Genomic DNA, 17729 nt, shown 5'->3' with positions numbered 1-17729 from the left:
ACTACACAGTGTCAAACATGGGCTTATTTAGATACAAGGATCGGATCTACATTCTGATAGACAGTGGGATCAAACAGGTTATTTTGGATGAATCTCATACTACCCCTTATTCTCTATATCCAGGCACCACAAAGATGTACCAGGATCTAAAAGTTTTATATTGGTTGCCTGGGATGAAGAGGGATGTGACTGAGTATGTGGCGAAGTGCCTAACTTGTCAGTAGGTCAAGGCAGAGCATCAGAGACCAGCAGGGCTGTTACAGCCTCTGGATATCCCAAAGTGGAAGTGGGAGGACATCACGATGGATATCCTGGTAGGATTTCCCATGATAGTGGGCCAGCACGATTCAGTTTGAGTCATCGTGGATCGGTATATGAAATCAGCTCATTTTCTACCAATGAGGACGAATTACACAGTTGACCAGTATGCAGATCTCTATGTGAGAGAGATAGTTCGCCTTCATGGGACTCCGAGGTCTATCGTGTTTGATAGGGACCCTATCTTTACTTCCAAGTTTTGGGGAAGTTTACAGAGGGCGATGGGTACACAGCTGAAGTTTAGTACAGCTTATCATACTCAGACCGATGGTCAGTTTGAGAGGACTATCCATATACTGGATGACATGCTGAGAGCATGTGTATTGGACTTTCAAGGGTCTTGGAGTAAATATTTGCCTCTGATAAAGTTTTCCTATAATAACAGCTACCAGTCGACTATTGGAGTGACACCTTATGAGATGTTGTATGGTAGGAAGTGCATATAGCCCATTCATTGGGATGAGTTGGGTGAGAAGAAATATTTGGGTCCTGAAGCAGTTCAGGGGACCTCTAAGGCTATTGAAAAGATTAAAGCTCAGATGCTCACATCTCAATGCAGACAGAAGAGTTATTCAGACCCAAAGCGGAGGAACGTGGAGTTCGAAGTGGGAGACTATGTCTTCCTTAGAGTTTCACCACTGAGAGAGGTGAAGAGATTTGGGAAGAAGGGAAAGTTGAGCCCTAGGTTTGTTTGACCATTTGAGATCCTGGAGAGGATCGGTCAGGTGGCCAATAGGTTGGCCTTACCCTCTACACGATCTAGTGCACACAACATATTTCATATTTCCATGCTGAGGAAGTATGTATTAGATGGGACTCATGTATTGAGTTATGAGGATCTGGAACTGAAGACAGATTTGTCCTATGAGGAGCAACCAGTTCATATTTTAGACAGGAAGGAGAAGGTCCTAAGGAACAAGACTATACCTTTGGTTAAGGTATTGTGGAGGAACAACAAGGTCAAGGAAGCAACCTGGGAGCTGAAGGTAGATATGCAGAATCAAAATCCCGAGTTGTTCAGGTAAAATTTTGAGGACGAAATTTCTGTAAGGAAGGGATGGTTGTAACATCCCAAATGACCTAATAAGGCTTAGGGCCTTGATTAGGGGGCTAGGATAGCAATTTATGGAAATTATATGTTAATGTGAAATATATGCATGTAAGTATGTGTTTACGTGAGTTGTATGATAATATGACTAGATATGCATGTTTAGGTGTATTAAATATACATGTGGGTCTGTTTCTTATTAGAATGACATTTTTTGTAATTTGGCCCGTTATGGGTATATTTGGAATATATGTGATATATGTGTGAGACCACATTATTATGTGGATATATTTGGGTTACTCAGCACGAGACGGTCCTAGGGAGCAAGTTAGCGGGAAAGTCACAACGGGACCGAATACCCGACTCGGGGTGAGTCAAGGGGTATAATGGATATCTAATACATTACCGAGTTATCGGGTAACGGAAATGAATATTCGAGGATATATTTGGTATTATTAAGATTGGGAGGGAATTCTAGGAGTTTTGACCATTTTACCCTCGGGGACATTTTTGGTACCCCGAGCCTCGGGATTTGCTTAAGGTTACTTAGAGTCTAAGTAAACCACACAAAACACCAAAAACAGAGGGAAACGTTTGCACTTTCTCTTGTTCAAAGACTTTCTTTCAATTTATTGAGAATTCTTGCGGTTTAAGGAGAATCGAGGTTAACTTAGGCTCGGGATTGCTTGGGGAAAGACTTACCATCGACTGAGACAATAGAGGTAACAATTTCTAGCCCTAAATCTCTGTGTTTCTCTGGTTTTTAGTTAAGTTTTTGAAATTTTAGAAACTCAGTTCTGAGTTGGGAATTTGATGGGGTATTGGCCAAGCTTTTGCTTGGGTCTTGATGGTTTTGGGCTACTAAATTGATTGAGGACTTTACTTTTAAGTTTTAGCTATGTTGGGATAGGTTTTTGGAGGGATTTGGCTTGAAGAAAATAGAGAAAAAACAAGGTTTTCATGTCGAGTCGCGACCCTATTCTTGGGGCGTCGCAACTCTTTTGAATGCTGGGAGAAGCAGGTGTCTTCGGGCCATTTGAGTCGCGGTGCCTGCTAGGGCGCACCGCGCCGCGTGTCAAAGCAGAGAAGAGCTTTGGCTCTCCGACTTGGGGCGGGCTACGGCTCCTTGGTTTTGAGTCACGGCGCTTGAAGGGTTTTGAGCCCCAGGAGGGCTTTTGAGTGCAGGAACTCAAACCTAAGGGCTCGGAATCGATCCTACTACCTGGTTTAGTAGAATTCGACGTCCTGGAGGCTAGGACTCGGCCCCAAATCCTTTATTCGCTTATTTTAATGAGATTTTCTATTGGTTGTGATTATTTTATCGCTAGGGGCTCAGGACCAGGATCGTGCTCGAGGATCGTTCTTAAAACACTTTGCACTCGGACCTAAGGTAAGAAAACTGCACCCAATACTTGATATATGTGATTAGGGCTTGGCCTGGTTGTTGATTATAACTATGATTAGGGCTCGGCCCCTGAGAATGAAAGTGATTTAGGTTATGCTCAAATGCTTCATGACTGGATAATTGTTTAATGAATGCTTGCCTTGTTTGCATAGGTAGGGCTCGACCCCATTAAGGAACATGGTTATTATTGTGTTTGTGTTTCATTGGTTAAGATACCATGATTTATATGTATGCATACTTGTATGGTCTAAAGTATGATTATCTGTATCTGTATATGATTGTTTGGTTATCTGAATGTCTGATTAAAGCCTTGACTTATTAGTCAAGGGCAGCAATAGCGTGCTACACGCTAGTCGAGAGGCTTAGGCCTAATCAAGGACGTACTATTACATTGCCTGACCCTATGGTCGTTGGAAAACAAAGTGCTTAGCTAGCTCTATGGCTAGTTACTCAGAGCTAAGGGCAAGGGCCCCAGGTGACTCTATGGTCACATAGCTAGGGCATAGGGCCCCAAGTTGACTCTATGGTCAACTATTCAGAGTAACGAGCCCAGTATAATCCAATGATCATTTATTTGTACTTGTATGCATGTATGAGTAGGTTATTACTGCTGGGCATGCTAGATATGTATTTGGAATCTGTATTTATTGTTCATGCACATGTTTAAGTTTTCTTGTTGATCCTTAGCTCACGGGTGCTATGTGGTGCAAGTAAAGGGAACAGAAAGCTAGACCAACCATGAGTTGGAGAGCTTCGGTGGCGGTGTATACATATGCGGCTGATCGTCCACCACGGCTGAGGATATCTCAGAGGAACTAGGGTTGTAGCCCTTATTTTGCTGCTTAGGCCGGCTGGTTGTAACTTTTGAGTTGTATATACCCTTTTAAACATCTATTTGTAACATTTTGGGATCCCAAGTACGTATGAAACTTTTAAATGAAAAGTCAATGTTCTTTGACCAAATTTTTTAACCTTATCCATTAACATTAACCTTAGTTACACATTTATATCCAAATGACTTGATTAGCAAGTCTGACACTATTTAAAGTATACAGTGTAACAGTCCTGGATTAGGACGACGTTACAATTAGTATGCTTTTGCTACTACATCCTGCTATTTCTAGTTTTTTTTTCTTTCTAATACAGTGTTGATTGAAGTAGTAGTATCAATCCTTTTTTTTTATTGTCACGTGTAACGACTGTGATGGGGTTCTCTTTTTACTCTGGTTTAATGCATTAAGGGGGTGTTTGGTATGGGGGTTAGGTTTAGTGGGAATGAGAATGTCAAGTCTAACTCATGTTTGATAAATTTATGTGTAATGGTTTGAGGGTTTGTATTTCCAAGTAGGTCATACTTTTTATCTTAACTTGATGGTAACCTTTACCCCTTCAAACACTTGAGTTTCATATTCCCTTAAGAATGAGATGAGCCTGAGTCAACTATGTTTTCTTAAACACAAAGTTGTTCTTTACACTTTGACAGCCTTTTAGTCCACAAAATCTCTCGTGAGAAATAAATGAAGTAAAGCTTTTTATTTCTAGGCTCACTTGTGTTACATTTGAATTTAGAAAAAACCCCTAAGAACATGTATATGATTTTTTTTAGATGAATAATAAAATACAAGTAAATTAACAAGTCTCGACCTTCTCTGTTCAATTATACATCTACTTCCAAAACTACTCAACCAGACTCCTAATGTTTTATTACTCTGATCGTTCACCTGAACACAACTAGTAACACATCAACTTTCTATTCAAAAAGACCAAGTATGCTTCATCATCATTACTCGACTAAATTTTATCTCCACTAGGGATGCACATTTTTTCCATGAGGATGGGGCATCGTGGGGACCTGTCTCTAATGGGGCGGGGATTCCCCATCTAAATGAGAAATGGGACGAGGACGATGGCAATTTTCCATCCCTAAATGTTAATCAGGACAATGGTGAGGACCGGGATGACACTTTCCGCCCCAATAGGGCCACATTTAATTTTTTATTTTTTATTTTTTTTAATATTTTTATGTGTTTCAATTTTTTTGTTATGTGTTATTGTAGTATATTAGTAAATTTTCAAAGATTTTAAATTTTATTTAGGATAATATTTAGTATTTTAAATTATAAATATTGTGTAATATTTTAGTTTTTATGTAATTTGCCATTTTTCTTTTCAAATTTTAATTTAGATTTTATTATTTAAATAAATAGGATTCCATGGGAATTCTCCACCCAACCTCGATGGAAAATAGGTGGGGACAAGAGTGGGAACGAAGATTAAAACTGTTAATATGGACTAAGACGAGGGAGCACTCCCCACTAATTCTTTGCCTCATCTACATCTCTAATCTCCACGTCAATATCTTTGTCTTTGTTTAACACATGTCATCAGTCTAGCTTCATAAATTATGCCACGCCATTAAGTGAAAATCAAGGATAACAAAAAGTGATGGTAAAATTATACGATAGCAAAAATCAAGGGTAAATTCACTAAAAAATTTGTTGGTAAATACCATTTTGGATATTCTATTTTGCAAAAGTTACTGATCGGACCATCTGTTTTGTTAAATGACAATTTGGACCATGCGTTTTGCAAAATGGAACAAAATGATACCCTGAGCTTGATTTTGGTCAAATAATTTTTCAATATGACCAAAATACCCTCAAATTTAACAACTTAATGAATTTGTTAATATTAATGAATTTTTAAAAATTATATTATATTCAATTAATTTTTAATATTAAATATTAAAAATTAAAATTAGATAAACAAAAAAAAAGTGAAACATAATCTCTACCCTAAAATAAAAATCATATCCCTAAAAATTTCAAATTTCTTCTTCTTTTATTCAAACAAAAATTATAACCTAAACTCCTAAACACAACAAGACCACAAAGAAGAACACTATGACCACAAAGAAGAATAAATTAAATCAGATAAAACAACATTTTAAAAACTAAATTAAATCTCTATCTCTCTTTGTGAAAATTAATCTTGAGGGAATAAAAGAAACTCATAGATTTAGAGAGAAAAGTTCAAACCCAAGAACTAGATTTATCCTCCATTGATCTCCATCTCAAACCCAGATTCGAGACCATTTGATGCCGACTGTGGGACGACGAACTCAACCCTGGGTTCCGACTGATGACAGAGAGCTCCTCGACGCCGCAAGGGATGCCGATTTGAGACCACTTGATGCCAATCGAAAGGGAAGCTTACCCAGAAGAACCTAGGAACCAAGCCAATCTGGCCTCCGTCACACCAGACACCGTAGAGAGAACCCAGGAGCTTAGCGATCAAAAGGGAAGCTTGGCGTCCACCCCACGACCCGACCAGCCTCGGATCTGAAACCTCAGACCAATCCCCGTCGCAGATCTCAAGCCTCATCATAGCCACAACTCAAACCTCACCACAGGCATAACTCAACCTAGTTGTCACCTCTATCTTCGGCTTCAGATTTTGTGGCAAGGTACCTGGAAAAACAAGATGGAAGAATAAGATAAAGATGAAGGATTGTTTTGATTCTTTTTTGTTTTTTTGTTTTTTGGTTTAGAGAATAAGGGTTTTGATTTTTTATTAGTTTTATGTTTTATTTCAAACTTTTATGCTAATTAAATTAAATTTGATTTTATTAAATATTTTAAAAAATCAATTTAATTTATATTTTATTTTAAAATCTATTTTTAATTATTTAATTAATTCAATAATTAATAATAGTAGGGGAATTTTGGTTATATTGAAAAATTATTTGACTAAAATCAAGTTTAATGTATCATTATGTTGTATTTTGTAAAATACAAAGTTTGAATTATTATTTAACAAAACATAATATCTAATTAATAATTTTTACAAAATTGAGGATCCAAAATGACATTTAAGGAAAGTTTTTTTATGCAAATATCACAATTTAATATTATATTCAGGAATGTGCATTAAGAATAGTGTTGCAAAAAGCAAGTTGGATTTATTTATTTATTATTGTTTGAGAGAAAAAAAGAAATAATGGGAATAGGTTTAGCTACAGCCTCCCTCACCTCACTTCTTATAAACTCTCCATGAATTCACATTTCACACCACACCAGATCTTTAGCTGTGCTCTGTCTCTCACTCATTTTGCCACCTAATTACAGCCACTCTCTCTCTCTCTCTCTCTCCACAAAAAAAAGGCAAGAACTCCTTTCTCCTCCTCTGGTCCAAACCATGGCTCTTATTTCGTAGTTCTTAGAGAGTGAGGGAGAGAGAAAATATGCACTTTCTCATCCATGTGACAGTACTTGAACGTTTTGTTCATTACTATTATTATTAACAGAAACCATCAACCAATAAGCTTCCCATTTATAAGCCAAACTGTTTCCATCGAATCTAGAGGGGTTGAAGAGCTTTCGGAGATGACAACGTTCAGTGTTCCACCACGACTGTCGATGTGGGGCGGTTCAACTTCGGAATTTGAATCTGGACCTGCAATATCTATGTCTTCTGGGAAGCTAAGGTTTCTGACTATGGTGGGGGAAGATAAATGTAATGCGATTGGGTTGGACCGGACGAGTAAGAGTAGGAGGAAGCTTTGTCGTGGACCCCATGTGGGTTCGAGGTTTTTGAGGTCAATCAAGGCAATGGAGGATTGTGCTTCAATTTCTGGTACATGCCCTTTTCTTTTTATTAATCATATTCTTTTGTTGTAATGAGCAAAGTTATTTACAACGATTTGTATTTCATGGGTTTTATTTTTCTTAGAAAATTAGATGGTGAGTATATGTATAAAAGAAAGGTACATTTTTTATTTATTGTTGTTGAATAAAGGAAGACTGCTTTGGGCAATTTAAGCAGTCAATTGAAAAGCCTTCACCTCATTGAATGGTAGTTTGAATTTATAACCCCACTCCATAGACCTATTTTTTTCTTATGATATTATCTATGCTCAGCTGTACTAAATTTTTTGAACAAAAATAGATTATGCTACGACGTGACTCGACTTCAAACAAATAAGGAGGTGAAAATACTCAGTAACCATGAAAAAGCCTGTTTCCTTTCGCTTTAGACATACCTATAAGCAAATTTCAGTAAACCTGTCTTTTCGGGATTTTCTTTTGTTGTGGTGTAAGGCACCTAATCTAAAATCTAGCTTCTTAAAATCATAGGATTTCCCTTTGTCAAGATTGTGAATTCATTTGTTGAAGGAACTATTTGTTGGGTGTTCTTTGCTTATTGAGAATTGGTACAGAAAGCCTGGCTTATTTTGCAGAACCATTAATATGTGTGTGCTTAGAATTTGATGAAGATTAATGTGTTTTTTCAGCTAACTCAAAAATCATTGAGCTTTCAGCATGAATGGTGTATGTTATTCTTCTGGTTGTAATTCTAGCTTGTGGAAATGTCATTTTAAGCATGTTTGTGGTTTTGTTCTCACATGGATCTGTTTAGGTTTCTAATTTAAATAAACCATTCTAACTAGGAAGAAATCTCCACCAGATGTCAACCATTGGGAATTCGACAAACATTACATGGCACAAAAGTTCAGTGGAGAAACTTGACAGGCAAGAATTACTTCAGCAGAAAGGCTGTGTCGTATGGATTACTGGTCTTAGTGGTTCAGGTTTGTTAATTGATCAACTCCTTTTTTCCTTTTTTTTTATTTTGGTTTTATTTTTTCCTTCTAAACAATATTTGTCAATGTTCTCCTAGCAACTCTTTTTTTAAATAGTAGTGCTTCTTCAACTCATAAAGATGGTTTAAACTCGTAACGTTAATTATAGCTATGCTGTACTTGTTGGATTTTTTTGGGTTGTTTAATGGTGTGTACTTCTTGCATTAGTGATTCATGTTAGCAAAGTTGCTTGTGGAATTAGACGTGTCAAATGTCAATAAACCAGAAAAAGCTGCTAGCTTTTTGTATTAATTGCAAGTTGGTGTCATGTTATTATCTGACTCAGCTTCCACTTGGCTGACTGTTGTTGTTGTGAATTATTGTATCTGTCTACCCTGGTTTTGTCTGTTTTCTTTATGTTAATTGCACATAATTTGTTGATAAGATCGTTATTTTGATCATTTGCTTGACCTTTTTCCACCTATGTTTAGATTCAGATTAATTGATTTCCACCAAGCTCAAGCTTGGCTTAAAATCAAGTTAGTTGTAGTACAACTTTGATCCTTTTTTGGGGGGGTAATATATCAGTTAGCATACTATATGATAGTGACCATTATTTTAATAGCAAGATTACGTAGAGTGTTGGGATTCTAAGCCTACCCCTGTTAGTAGTAAGTCATACCTAGCACTAAATCTGGATTTACTCAGCCTTCTAGTTAAATTAATTTGTGACATTGAGCTATTTTTTATTTTATTTTAAAATGAATCTGGAAAATATGAGTAATTGAGTAATCAAACAATTAGGAAGAAACCTTTTGCTGATTTACCTCTTAAGTTTTTTCCAATCCATATCTCATAGTTACACATTTGTTGATTCAGTTCTTACATGCAAAATCTGTAAGATCACTCTGGTACACCATATTTTTTACAAATAGATAAAGAAAAGTGTTCATAAGCTCTCGTAAAATCCAAGTGCTTGGGTATTATATGAGTTCTGTCCTTGACTACTACTCAAGAGATGCATGTGGAAGAGTTTTTTTATATATTCAATATTTCCACTGTACTTTTTCTTACTCCCTCTCTCTTGTAATCACATATCTTGGTCTAATAGGTAAAAGCACATTGGCATGTGCTCTGAGTCATGGCCTGCACTCGAGAGGAAAGTTTACCTACGTTCTTGACGGTGACAATGTTCGACATGGTCTAAACAGTGATCTTAGTTTTAAATCAGAAGATCGTACAGAAAACATAAGACGTATTGGTGGGTCTCTATTAGTTTCTGACATATTTTTATGCAGAAGGTAGTAACATTTTTCTCTAAATATGTACTATTTTCTTTTTTAAAAGGCGAGGTAGCAAAGTTGTTTGCAGATGCTGGAATCATTTGCATTGCTAGTTTAATATCTCCATACAGAAAAGAACGAGATGCCTGTCGTGCACTATTGTCAGAAGGAGATTTCATTGAGGTATGTGGTTATCTATATGGGATTTTCTTTAGCTGATTTTCAGAACAACTGTACAAGGACTTAGTTTTTATATGTTATTGCCTTCATGGTGGATTGATATTCTATACTATTCTTGCGCTTTATCAGGTGTACTTGGATGTGCCACTTCAAGTGTGTGAAAGTAGGGACCCAAAGGGTCTTTACAAGCTTGCACGCGCAGGAAAGATAAAAGGTATATTTCTAGACATTTTGTATTAATTAAGATATAGACTATTTGAATACTTTTTTTAAAAAAAGAATACTTGGTATTGAAACATTAATTTGGCATGCTGCAGGTTTTACAGGGATTGATGATCCATATGAACCACCATTAAATTGTGAGGTATGCTAATAGAGGAAGCTAGCTCAATAAAGTAACTTGAGATTCACTTTTACTAGATTGCAAATTTTCTTAAATGTACCAATCTAGAAGAAACCCTCAAGTATTATTTTCTGCATAAGAAGCCAATTTTAGGGATGGAAAAATAGATACTTCTCTGTTATCTAGTACTAGTTTAATAATTGAATGATTCAACTCAACAAGTTTTTTATTTGATATCCTCACTTTTATGCTCGTACTTATTGTTATTATTTTCTTGCCTTTCATCAATTGCTTGTGTATTGGTAAGAGCATTGCTATGGACACAAACTTTTACACTAGTTGATGTGACCAGTTTTTTAACTACACAACATAATGACTATTATTTTAGTAACTTTGAAATGATATGCAATTTAAAATCATCCACATCTGTTAGTGAAAAATTGTAGTACATAAGTTGGTCACACGTGTAGGCAGCCTAAAATACATGGCTGCGACTGTGGTAGAGTGCTGTGGCTTAAGCCTTTGAGTGCATCGTAGAATTACTCGTATTATTCTCAGTATTACCCTAATTTGGTTTTATGTTTCTGTTATATTACACAGATAGTCTTGAAACAGAAGGCAGAGGACATTGTTTCTCCATGTGAAATGGCAAAAACAGTAATATCTTACTTAGAGGAGAAAGGATATCTGCAGGCCTGAGAGTCAAACAACAAGAAGGTGCCTGTACCTGGTTTCCAAAGCTGTTTTAACATGTCATGTGAATTGCTTCCTCCCCAGGATAGGAAATTCCTCGTTTCCTACCATTTGTGGTTCCGGTAATTAATCAATCGATTAATTTGTTTTTATCATTGTAAGTCAGTTTGTGCTGTGGTTAGTGGCTTCATATTTTAGATTAGTAATGCATCCCAACTACCTAATAACACTCATATGGCAAGAGGGATTTCATCCCATTTCATTTGCCATATAAAAAGTTGGGAAACAATATTTTATTCTAGCAAACAAATAAAAGGAGCCAAGGGGAAGTTGGCTTTTGTTCTATTGTGAATTATTTCATTTAATAAATGAATTCTAGTATATGAGTGAAGTACTTTAGCTGAGCATTGCCTTTGTTGATGTCACTAATGCAAATGCATTGATTGATCAGCTATCCCATTTACATTAAGTATTCAAATCATCTTTATTGATGTTTGGATTGTTGTTTCATTCCTTTAGTAAAAGAAAAAGAGAAAAAAAAAGGAGACATTGTCTCTTAGTTGGGTGCATATTGGCTATGTAAACTAAACGAAAAGGAAAAGAGTGGGGTCTGGGGAGCTTGTTACTTGTTAGGCCATTTGAATAATAAAAAATAGTTTTTGGTTTAGAACTGAAAAAAGCATATTGACGAACCTTGCTTAGTAGCTAATGACTCAACCTTTTGAGAAGGACAATAACTAGTGAGCTTTGGGCTACACTTAAAATTGAATTATGTATTCTGCTAAAGATGTTATCTGAGATGAACTCCTTAGAATGTACTGCATTCTACACTTGCCGAAAAAAAAAAAAAACCAACAATGCTAATTCTATTGAGCGAAGTACATAGAAAATTATAACTAAGATCATACCTTAGCTTACACTGAATGAAAGTTTATCAAGTAGCTAGCCAAAGAGGCTAATTAACCAGGAAAATAGGCTCAATTATAGAGCATGGAAGATCAGATGACCATGGCAAGAGCCCTTCTTCTGCTTGTCTATATCTCTATGAATAGACATAATGCATAGCAGATAAGAAATCCAGTCCTCTGTGTCTACGAATGGAGATAAAGCATAGCATTAGCGAGGTGGTTACGGACACCATCACTGAGCTCACAACGTCAAAAGTGATCGAGAATCGCCTCTCTTGAAGACCCCAAATTGTCCAAAGAAACATTTCTAAGCGATCCATCTTCGGAATTCCTTGAACTGACAGAATGAAAGACAGATGAAGGTGGAAAGATAATTGAAAAGAAAGGCCAAGTACACACTTCAGTTCAGATGCAAAAACCAGTCTTTTTCCACTTGGAAGTGAACTGTCAAGGCAAAGAATGAGAATGGTAGGCGCTCCTTGAATCCCTTTATATGCTTTTCAACGTTTTTTGTTTGGAAAAATAAAGAAAGTTGGGTTTTGATGAGAGAAGTTATTGCGTTGCTTCCAAGTTGCTTCTGAACCTCATCCTTTACTAAACCCAAAGATATTCTTAAATCCACGAACAGCCAAAAAAAGGGGTTGCTTGGAAGGAAGGTTTTAATGATTTTGTGTTGGAACCTTGTTAAGTGATAACTGAAAGAAATGATATTGACATAGGAACTTCAAATTTTACATTTTTAATTTATATTGTTGTTGTTGTGTTTTGTAGTTTTCCACTAAGTGACCTTAGTTGATGGCGAAGTTGTCTACCCAAAATTCTGAAAATGAGAAAAAACTTCCCACTCCCATGTTGCGTCCAAGAAATAATGTCAGTGGTTTTTGAAGCAAGTGATAGGGACGGGAGAAGAGTTTAATGTAAGTACACTTACTCATCCAACCCTAAAAAAATGCAAGTACATTTACAAATCCAACCCAAAAAACTAACCAATGAAATCATTAGTTGTGTTTTTTTCAAACAAATTATGTTGATTGAAAATTTTAGTGGAATTTGATTAGTGGAGAGGTGTATATATCTTTCTTTTTATATTGAAGACTTATATGATTTTTTTAATAGACTTATAAATTTTATAAATATATATATATATGTATATAAGGCACAAGGCACATAACTAATGGGTAAAAAAGTCTATCTCATTTTAAAATTAATAATAGAAATTATTTCCAACCATTTTCATTGGTTTAGCACTTGAATTAGGATTCTATTAGTTGTAGGAATAAATGATTACCATGGAATGAATTCCGTAAGTAAAAAGGTCAAACCAAACAAATGGAACTTTGATTCCATTCCCATTACCATTCAAGCAAACCAAACATGGCCTAAGTATTAACATCATTCTTTTTTAGTTTTGGAAACGGTGATAAATGGTATTCTTTCCATTTGGCCAATAAGGGCAATACGTTTAAGTTTGAAAACGACATCAATTTCAAATATAATCTACAAAAACAACATAATTTTATTTGGAAACAAATGTTCATCGAAGATTCGAATGTGATTGACATTGTGTTTTAAGATTATTAATAACGCATACATTTGCAACATAACACATGCTTTAATTGTTAAGACTACTTAATTAATATGTAAAACAGAGGTAAAAATTAGAATGAGGAATGTAGTTTATACTAATCTTTTTGTAGGTCAAGTTCTATTACATTAAAACTTGGTCTAACAATTATCAACTAATTGAGTATTTAAATGTAATCTTCTTTAATGTAAAAAAGAAAATCAGTGGTGATCTCACATTCATGCCCTTTTTTCCCACATGAAAACTATCAATAATAACATAAAACAAAATAGTCTGGTACAGCTAATGGTGGCAATTCAAATAGGAAATTTCATCGGCATTTCTCTGGCAAGAGAAGGTAACCATCTCTCTCCTCTAATCTTCTTCAGCTGGGCTACTCTTTCCTCTTCCTTTTTGGCTGCTTCCTTTGCTGCTGCTTCTTTAGCTTCCATCCTAGCCAATGACTTTTGGCACGCTTTTCTTGATGCAGCCATTATATCTTCTCCATCAACAGTAACAGATTGGAGTCTTTTTTTGAACTGTAACCCAACATACAGAGCTTGAGGCCATGTCATACATATATATATATATATGTGTGTGTGTGTGTGAGAATTAAAAGCAGGTGCAGAATAATGAACTCAGTCATACATACCTCCTTTGATTTCTCATTAATTTCTTTTCCAGGAAGAATTTTCGGTCTTTTTCTAGGTTCTTGAGGTTCCTCTGGTGGTATAAACATACTAGTTAGTTAGTCCTCAGTATGAATTTGGCATATAGGGCCGGCATAACTACATTGTATGTCAACATCAGAAAGATACTTTCAATTTCATGACAACTGGCAAGATTAGCCGGGCAAGAGAAGATACTCAAGTGATGATACGGTGTCACATACTGATTATGGCAAAGATCTTGATCAGAAAACCAGTTTTCTTATTCTAACAAAACCAATCCATTGTACTGATTACTTACGAACCAACCCAACATATTAAACTAGAATGCAACTTATCAAAAAAATTCACAGGAGAAACTAAACAAGAATGCAAGATGGCAAGAATAAGATAATCAATTACTATATGAGATAGATAATGATTAGGACCTGGTGTAAGGACATGTGAGCTTGGTGAATTATAACTTAAATTGGATTTTTAAGAAAAAAATTAAAATAACCAATTCAGCGCTGACTATAATAACTCAATTGATGTAGAGAATGGGATAATCGAAGCAAAGAAGAAGAAGAAATCTATAAACAGCTAGAATTACTTTGATCCATAAACACACATCAACAGATTGAATGATGGAGATCTATAGTAAGTTCTCCATTTATTTGTCTCAATCTCATGGAACCAGTATGAGTATTTCCAGGCTTAAAGCTCAAAGCTTTTTCAATTAAAAAAATGATGGCTGACAGTTACTTACCGATGGGATCAAGTTCTATTCCAGGGCTAGAATGCTTAAACAAACGTATTACACCTTCATTACTAAATTCGGCAACTGGTTCATGAATAGGATGATCTTTCACCATCTCCAAACTCTCCTCTAAGATTTCATCCAAAACCTTTTGTGCCTGTCAAGACACTTAATTTGGTCAAGAAAACCTTAAAGCAAGCTCACTTAAAACCATCAACTAGTTACCACCCCATTCATTATATTTCATTAAAATCTCTTTGAATGACTATAATTAAGCACAAAAGAAAGATATTTATATGCAAGAGACATGTATATTGGGCCAGTATTGTGTCAAAATCATTTCCTATAGAGCACACTAAGCAAAAAGTAGAAAAGAGGAAGATTAGGAAGGACCTTGATTTGGTAGTGCTTGGGTTTGTGGTTCCGGCGGTCATTGCCATCTTCGGCCGAAGCAAGACGTCGTTTGGCGGCCATGTCAGAAGAGCCATCAGTAATGGAAGAGACATAAGCAGAGGTGGTGGTGGCGACTGAATCGATTGCTGCTCTCCACGCGGCATCTCCATCTTCCTCGCCACTACTACTCTCACTCGGGTCTCCCATGACCTCTTGACGACTCCGTTCAGACTGCCGGCGGTGACTCAGTTCCCATTGTCCAAGTTACCGCTCATCTAAAACCCTCGACAATTTAGGATGGATGTTACCAACATTTTGGGCTTGGAAGGCCTTATTTAGGGTGGAATATTTACACCTTTTCTTGCAAAAAAAGATCATTTACAAAAATACCAACTCAAATTCTATTTACAGAAATACACAGGACTTCTCCATACCAAACCCTCCATTTCCGCCAGATTTTTTTTTCCAATGCACGCGCCAGCCAGCCAAATTTTGCTACCAAAAGCTTTCAGACAGCGGTACCAAAGGCGTGATTTTAACTACATTTTCTGGCCAACTTTGGTCGCTCCAAGGCTGAGGATGGTACCACTAAAACTAGCAGTTCGAGAGGAATAAAACTCAACCAAAGGTAAGTGTAATCAAAGGTAAGTGTTTTAAGAATACTCATTTGACACATGTTCATTTGATTATTCAATTATTAAGTGAAAATAAGGAATCTGAGTGATTCGTGTACGTAGGCCAATTATTCAGGCCAAACCATGTTAATATTTTCTTCTTGAATTCACAATCTTTATTAATTGTCGTTCTAAAACACGTTTACTCATTTTCTTTATAAATTGACCAAAATGTGAATTAACATGTAACTAACATTTATAGAAATAGCTAGAATAAAAAAACAACTAAATTTGTAACCAAATGTTACAAAAAAAAAATCAATTTAAGAGAAAAAAATCCAAAAATCGGGGCAGAAATAGATGAAGAGAGAGATCTTGGTTGGATGGGTTTTGTTCTCATTGATGAGCTAAGTTCAACAGTGCAAAGACTACTTGTTTTGGTGTCAGAGTTGGCCATAAATGAAGATTGAAGGTAGCAGCGCTGCGAACATCAAATAGCCACCCACAAAGGTTAGGGGCAACGAGTGGGGCAGTGAAGCTTGGGGGCTAGTGGTTTGGACAGCTGACAAACACATCTTAGGGGTGCTTGTCAATATTGGCAATGATCATCCATGGAAGAATGGTAAATAGGAAGAGGAGGAGGAGAGAGACAATATTCTTGATACAGCATAGTTAATTTTGTTATTTTTCTTTTCCTTTTTCAGTTCTTACTGTTTAGAGTTAGTTACAGGTTTGTTGTAACAACTCTCTCTCTCTGCTTGTCTTCATTCTCTGTAAGACTTTTTCTATAAATAAAAAGGCCTCTAGCTCAAAGACCGTAAAAAAAAAGCTTTTGCAAGTCTTTGTAGCTCATTCTCCTTCTCTGAGGTGTTCTCTTGATAGTCTTGTATAGATAAGCTTCTTTATGGTATCAGATTGCCATTGACGTCTTTGTCTACAATGGATCCTGGTGTTCTTGATAATTCCACTGCTGCTCCGACTAATAGTGCTCCTCCGATGGATCCTGGTGTTCTTGATAATCCCACCGCTGCTCCGACTGACACTGCTCCTCCGGTTCCTGTCGCTCAGCCTCCCCAATGGAATCCCTTCCAAAACTCCCTCAATTCTTCTCTCATAGTCAAATTAGATCGCACGAATTTTCTTGCGTGGAAATCTCAAGTCATCCCCACTGTCATCGGTCATGGACTCGACGACATTCTTCTCACCGGTGTTGCTCCGGTTGAACGTTTGGTTAATGGAGCTGTTAATCCAGAGTTCACCTTATGGAGAAGGAAGGATCAACTACTCCTCAGCTGGCTTCGCTCGTCTATGTCTGAGACAATTCTTGGATCTTTAGCCCATCACACCACCTCTTTTGCTGCCTAGAAAGCGCTTGAACAACGATACTCCAGTCAATCAAAGGCGCGCCTCATGCAAATCAAGTCCCAACTATCAACAATCACCAAAGGCAATCTCTCTGTTTCTGATCACTATGATTTAGTGAAGCTCTTGGTTGATTCTTTATCGACTGCAGGTCACCCATTAGAGAAAAGCGACTTGATTATGCATCTGCTCAATGGACTAGGCCCTGAATTCGATCCCGTGGTTGTTCATGTCACTAGTCTTGTTGACAATCTTTCTTTCGATTCAATACATTCTTTGCTGCTCACTCATGAAAGCAGACTAGAAAGACACTATAGTATTGGGGATCTTTCATCGAAAATGGCTGCCAATCTCTCAGTTGGCAATTCAAGATTTGCTTCCACTAGGGCTTCACGACAGAATGGCTTCACTGATCGTGGTTCAACTTCCTTTTCCTCTAATCGACAACCTAATTGCCCATATGGTAGAGCTGGATTCAACATTCCACGGCTTCTCTGTCAAGTCTGTCACAAATTGGGTCATACTGCTGCAGTTTGCCATTACAGGTTCGATAAAAATTTCGTTACCCCTCGCAGTGGTGACTCTAAGGCATTCCTCACTGAGATTGAAGATCCAGCTGCATCACAGATC

At 36.7% G+C, this 17729-nt stretch overlaps 2 protein-coding genes across 4 annotated transcripts; one reads left to right on the top strand and one right to left on the bottom strand.

The window, feature by feature from the left end:
* Positions 1–6835: 6835 nt before the first annotated feature.
* LOC133807761 (adenylyl-sulfate kinase, chloroplastic-like) lies at positions 6836–11242 on the top strand. 3 transcript variants are annotated; one of them, XM_062245826.1, is made up of 7 exons: positions 6836–7406; positions 8221–8361; positions 9464–9613; positions 9700–9818; positions 9945–10029; positions 10133–10179; positions 10759–11242. In XM_062245826.1, the coding sequence occupies exons 1-7, from the start codon at positions 7157–7159 to the stop codon at positions 10855–10857; spliced, it is 891 nt and encodes a 296-aa protein (XP_062101810.1). In that variant the 5' UTR covers positions 6836–7156; the 3' UTR covers positions 10858–11242. The 3 variants fall into 3 exon arrangements, with proteins under 3 accessions (XP_062101810.1, XP_062101811.1, XP_062101812.1); XM_062245827.1 differs by having other exon boundaries at positions 7244–7406; positions 8225–8361; XM_062245828.1 differs by having other exon boundaries at positions 7264–7406; positions 8238–8361.
* A 2169-nt stretch (positions 11243–13411) lies between these two features.
* Positions 13412–15496, bottom strand: LOC133807745 (uncharacterized). The gene is made up of 4 exons (XM_062245825.1): positions 15124–15496; positions 14740–14887; positions 13976–14046; positions 13412–13862 (listed from the first exon to the last, which is right to left on the bottom strand). Exons 1-4 carry the CDS (start codon positions 15328–15330, stop codon positions 13641–13643), a joined length of 648 nt encoding a protein of 215 aa, XP_062101809.1. The 5' UTR covers positions 15331–15496; the 3' UTR covers positions 13412–13640.
* Positions 15497–17729: the final 2233 nt, after the last annotated feature.

Source organism: Humulus lupulus, chromosome 1, assembly GCF_963169125.1.
Source record: "Humulus lupulus chromosome 1, drHumLupu1.1, whole genome shotgun sequence".
NCBI lineage: Eukaryota > Viridiplantae > Streptophyta > Magnoliopsida > Rosales > Cannabaceae > Humulus > Humulus lupulus.
The sequence above is the reverse complement of the archived record's forward strand: the minus strand, read 5'-3'. Positions and strand labels throughout refer to the sequence as shown.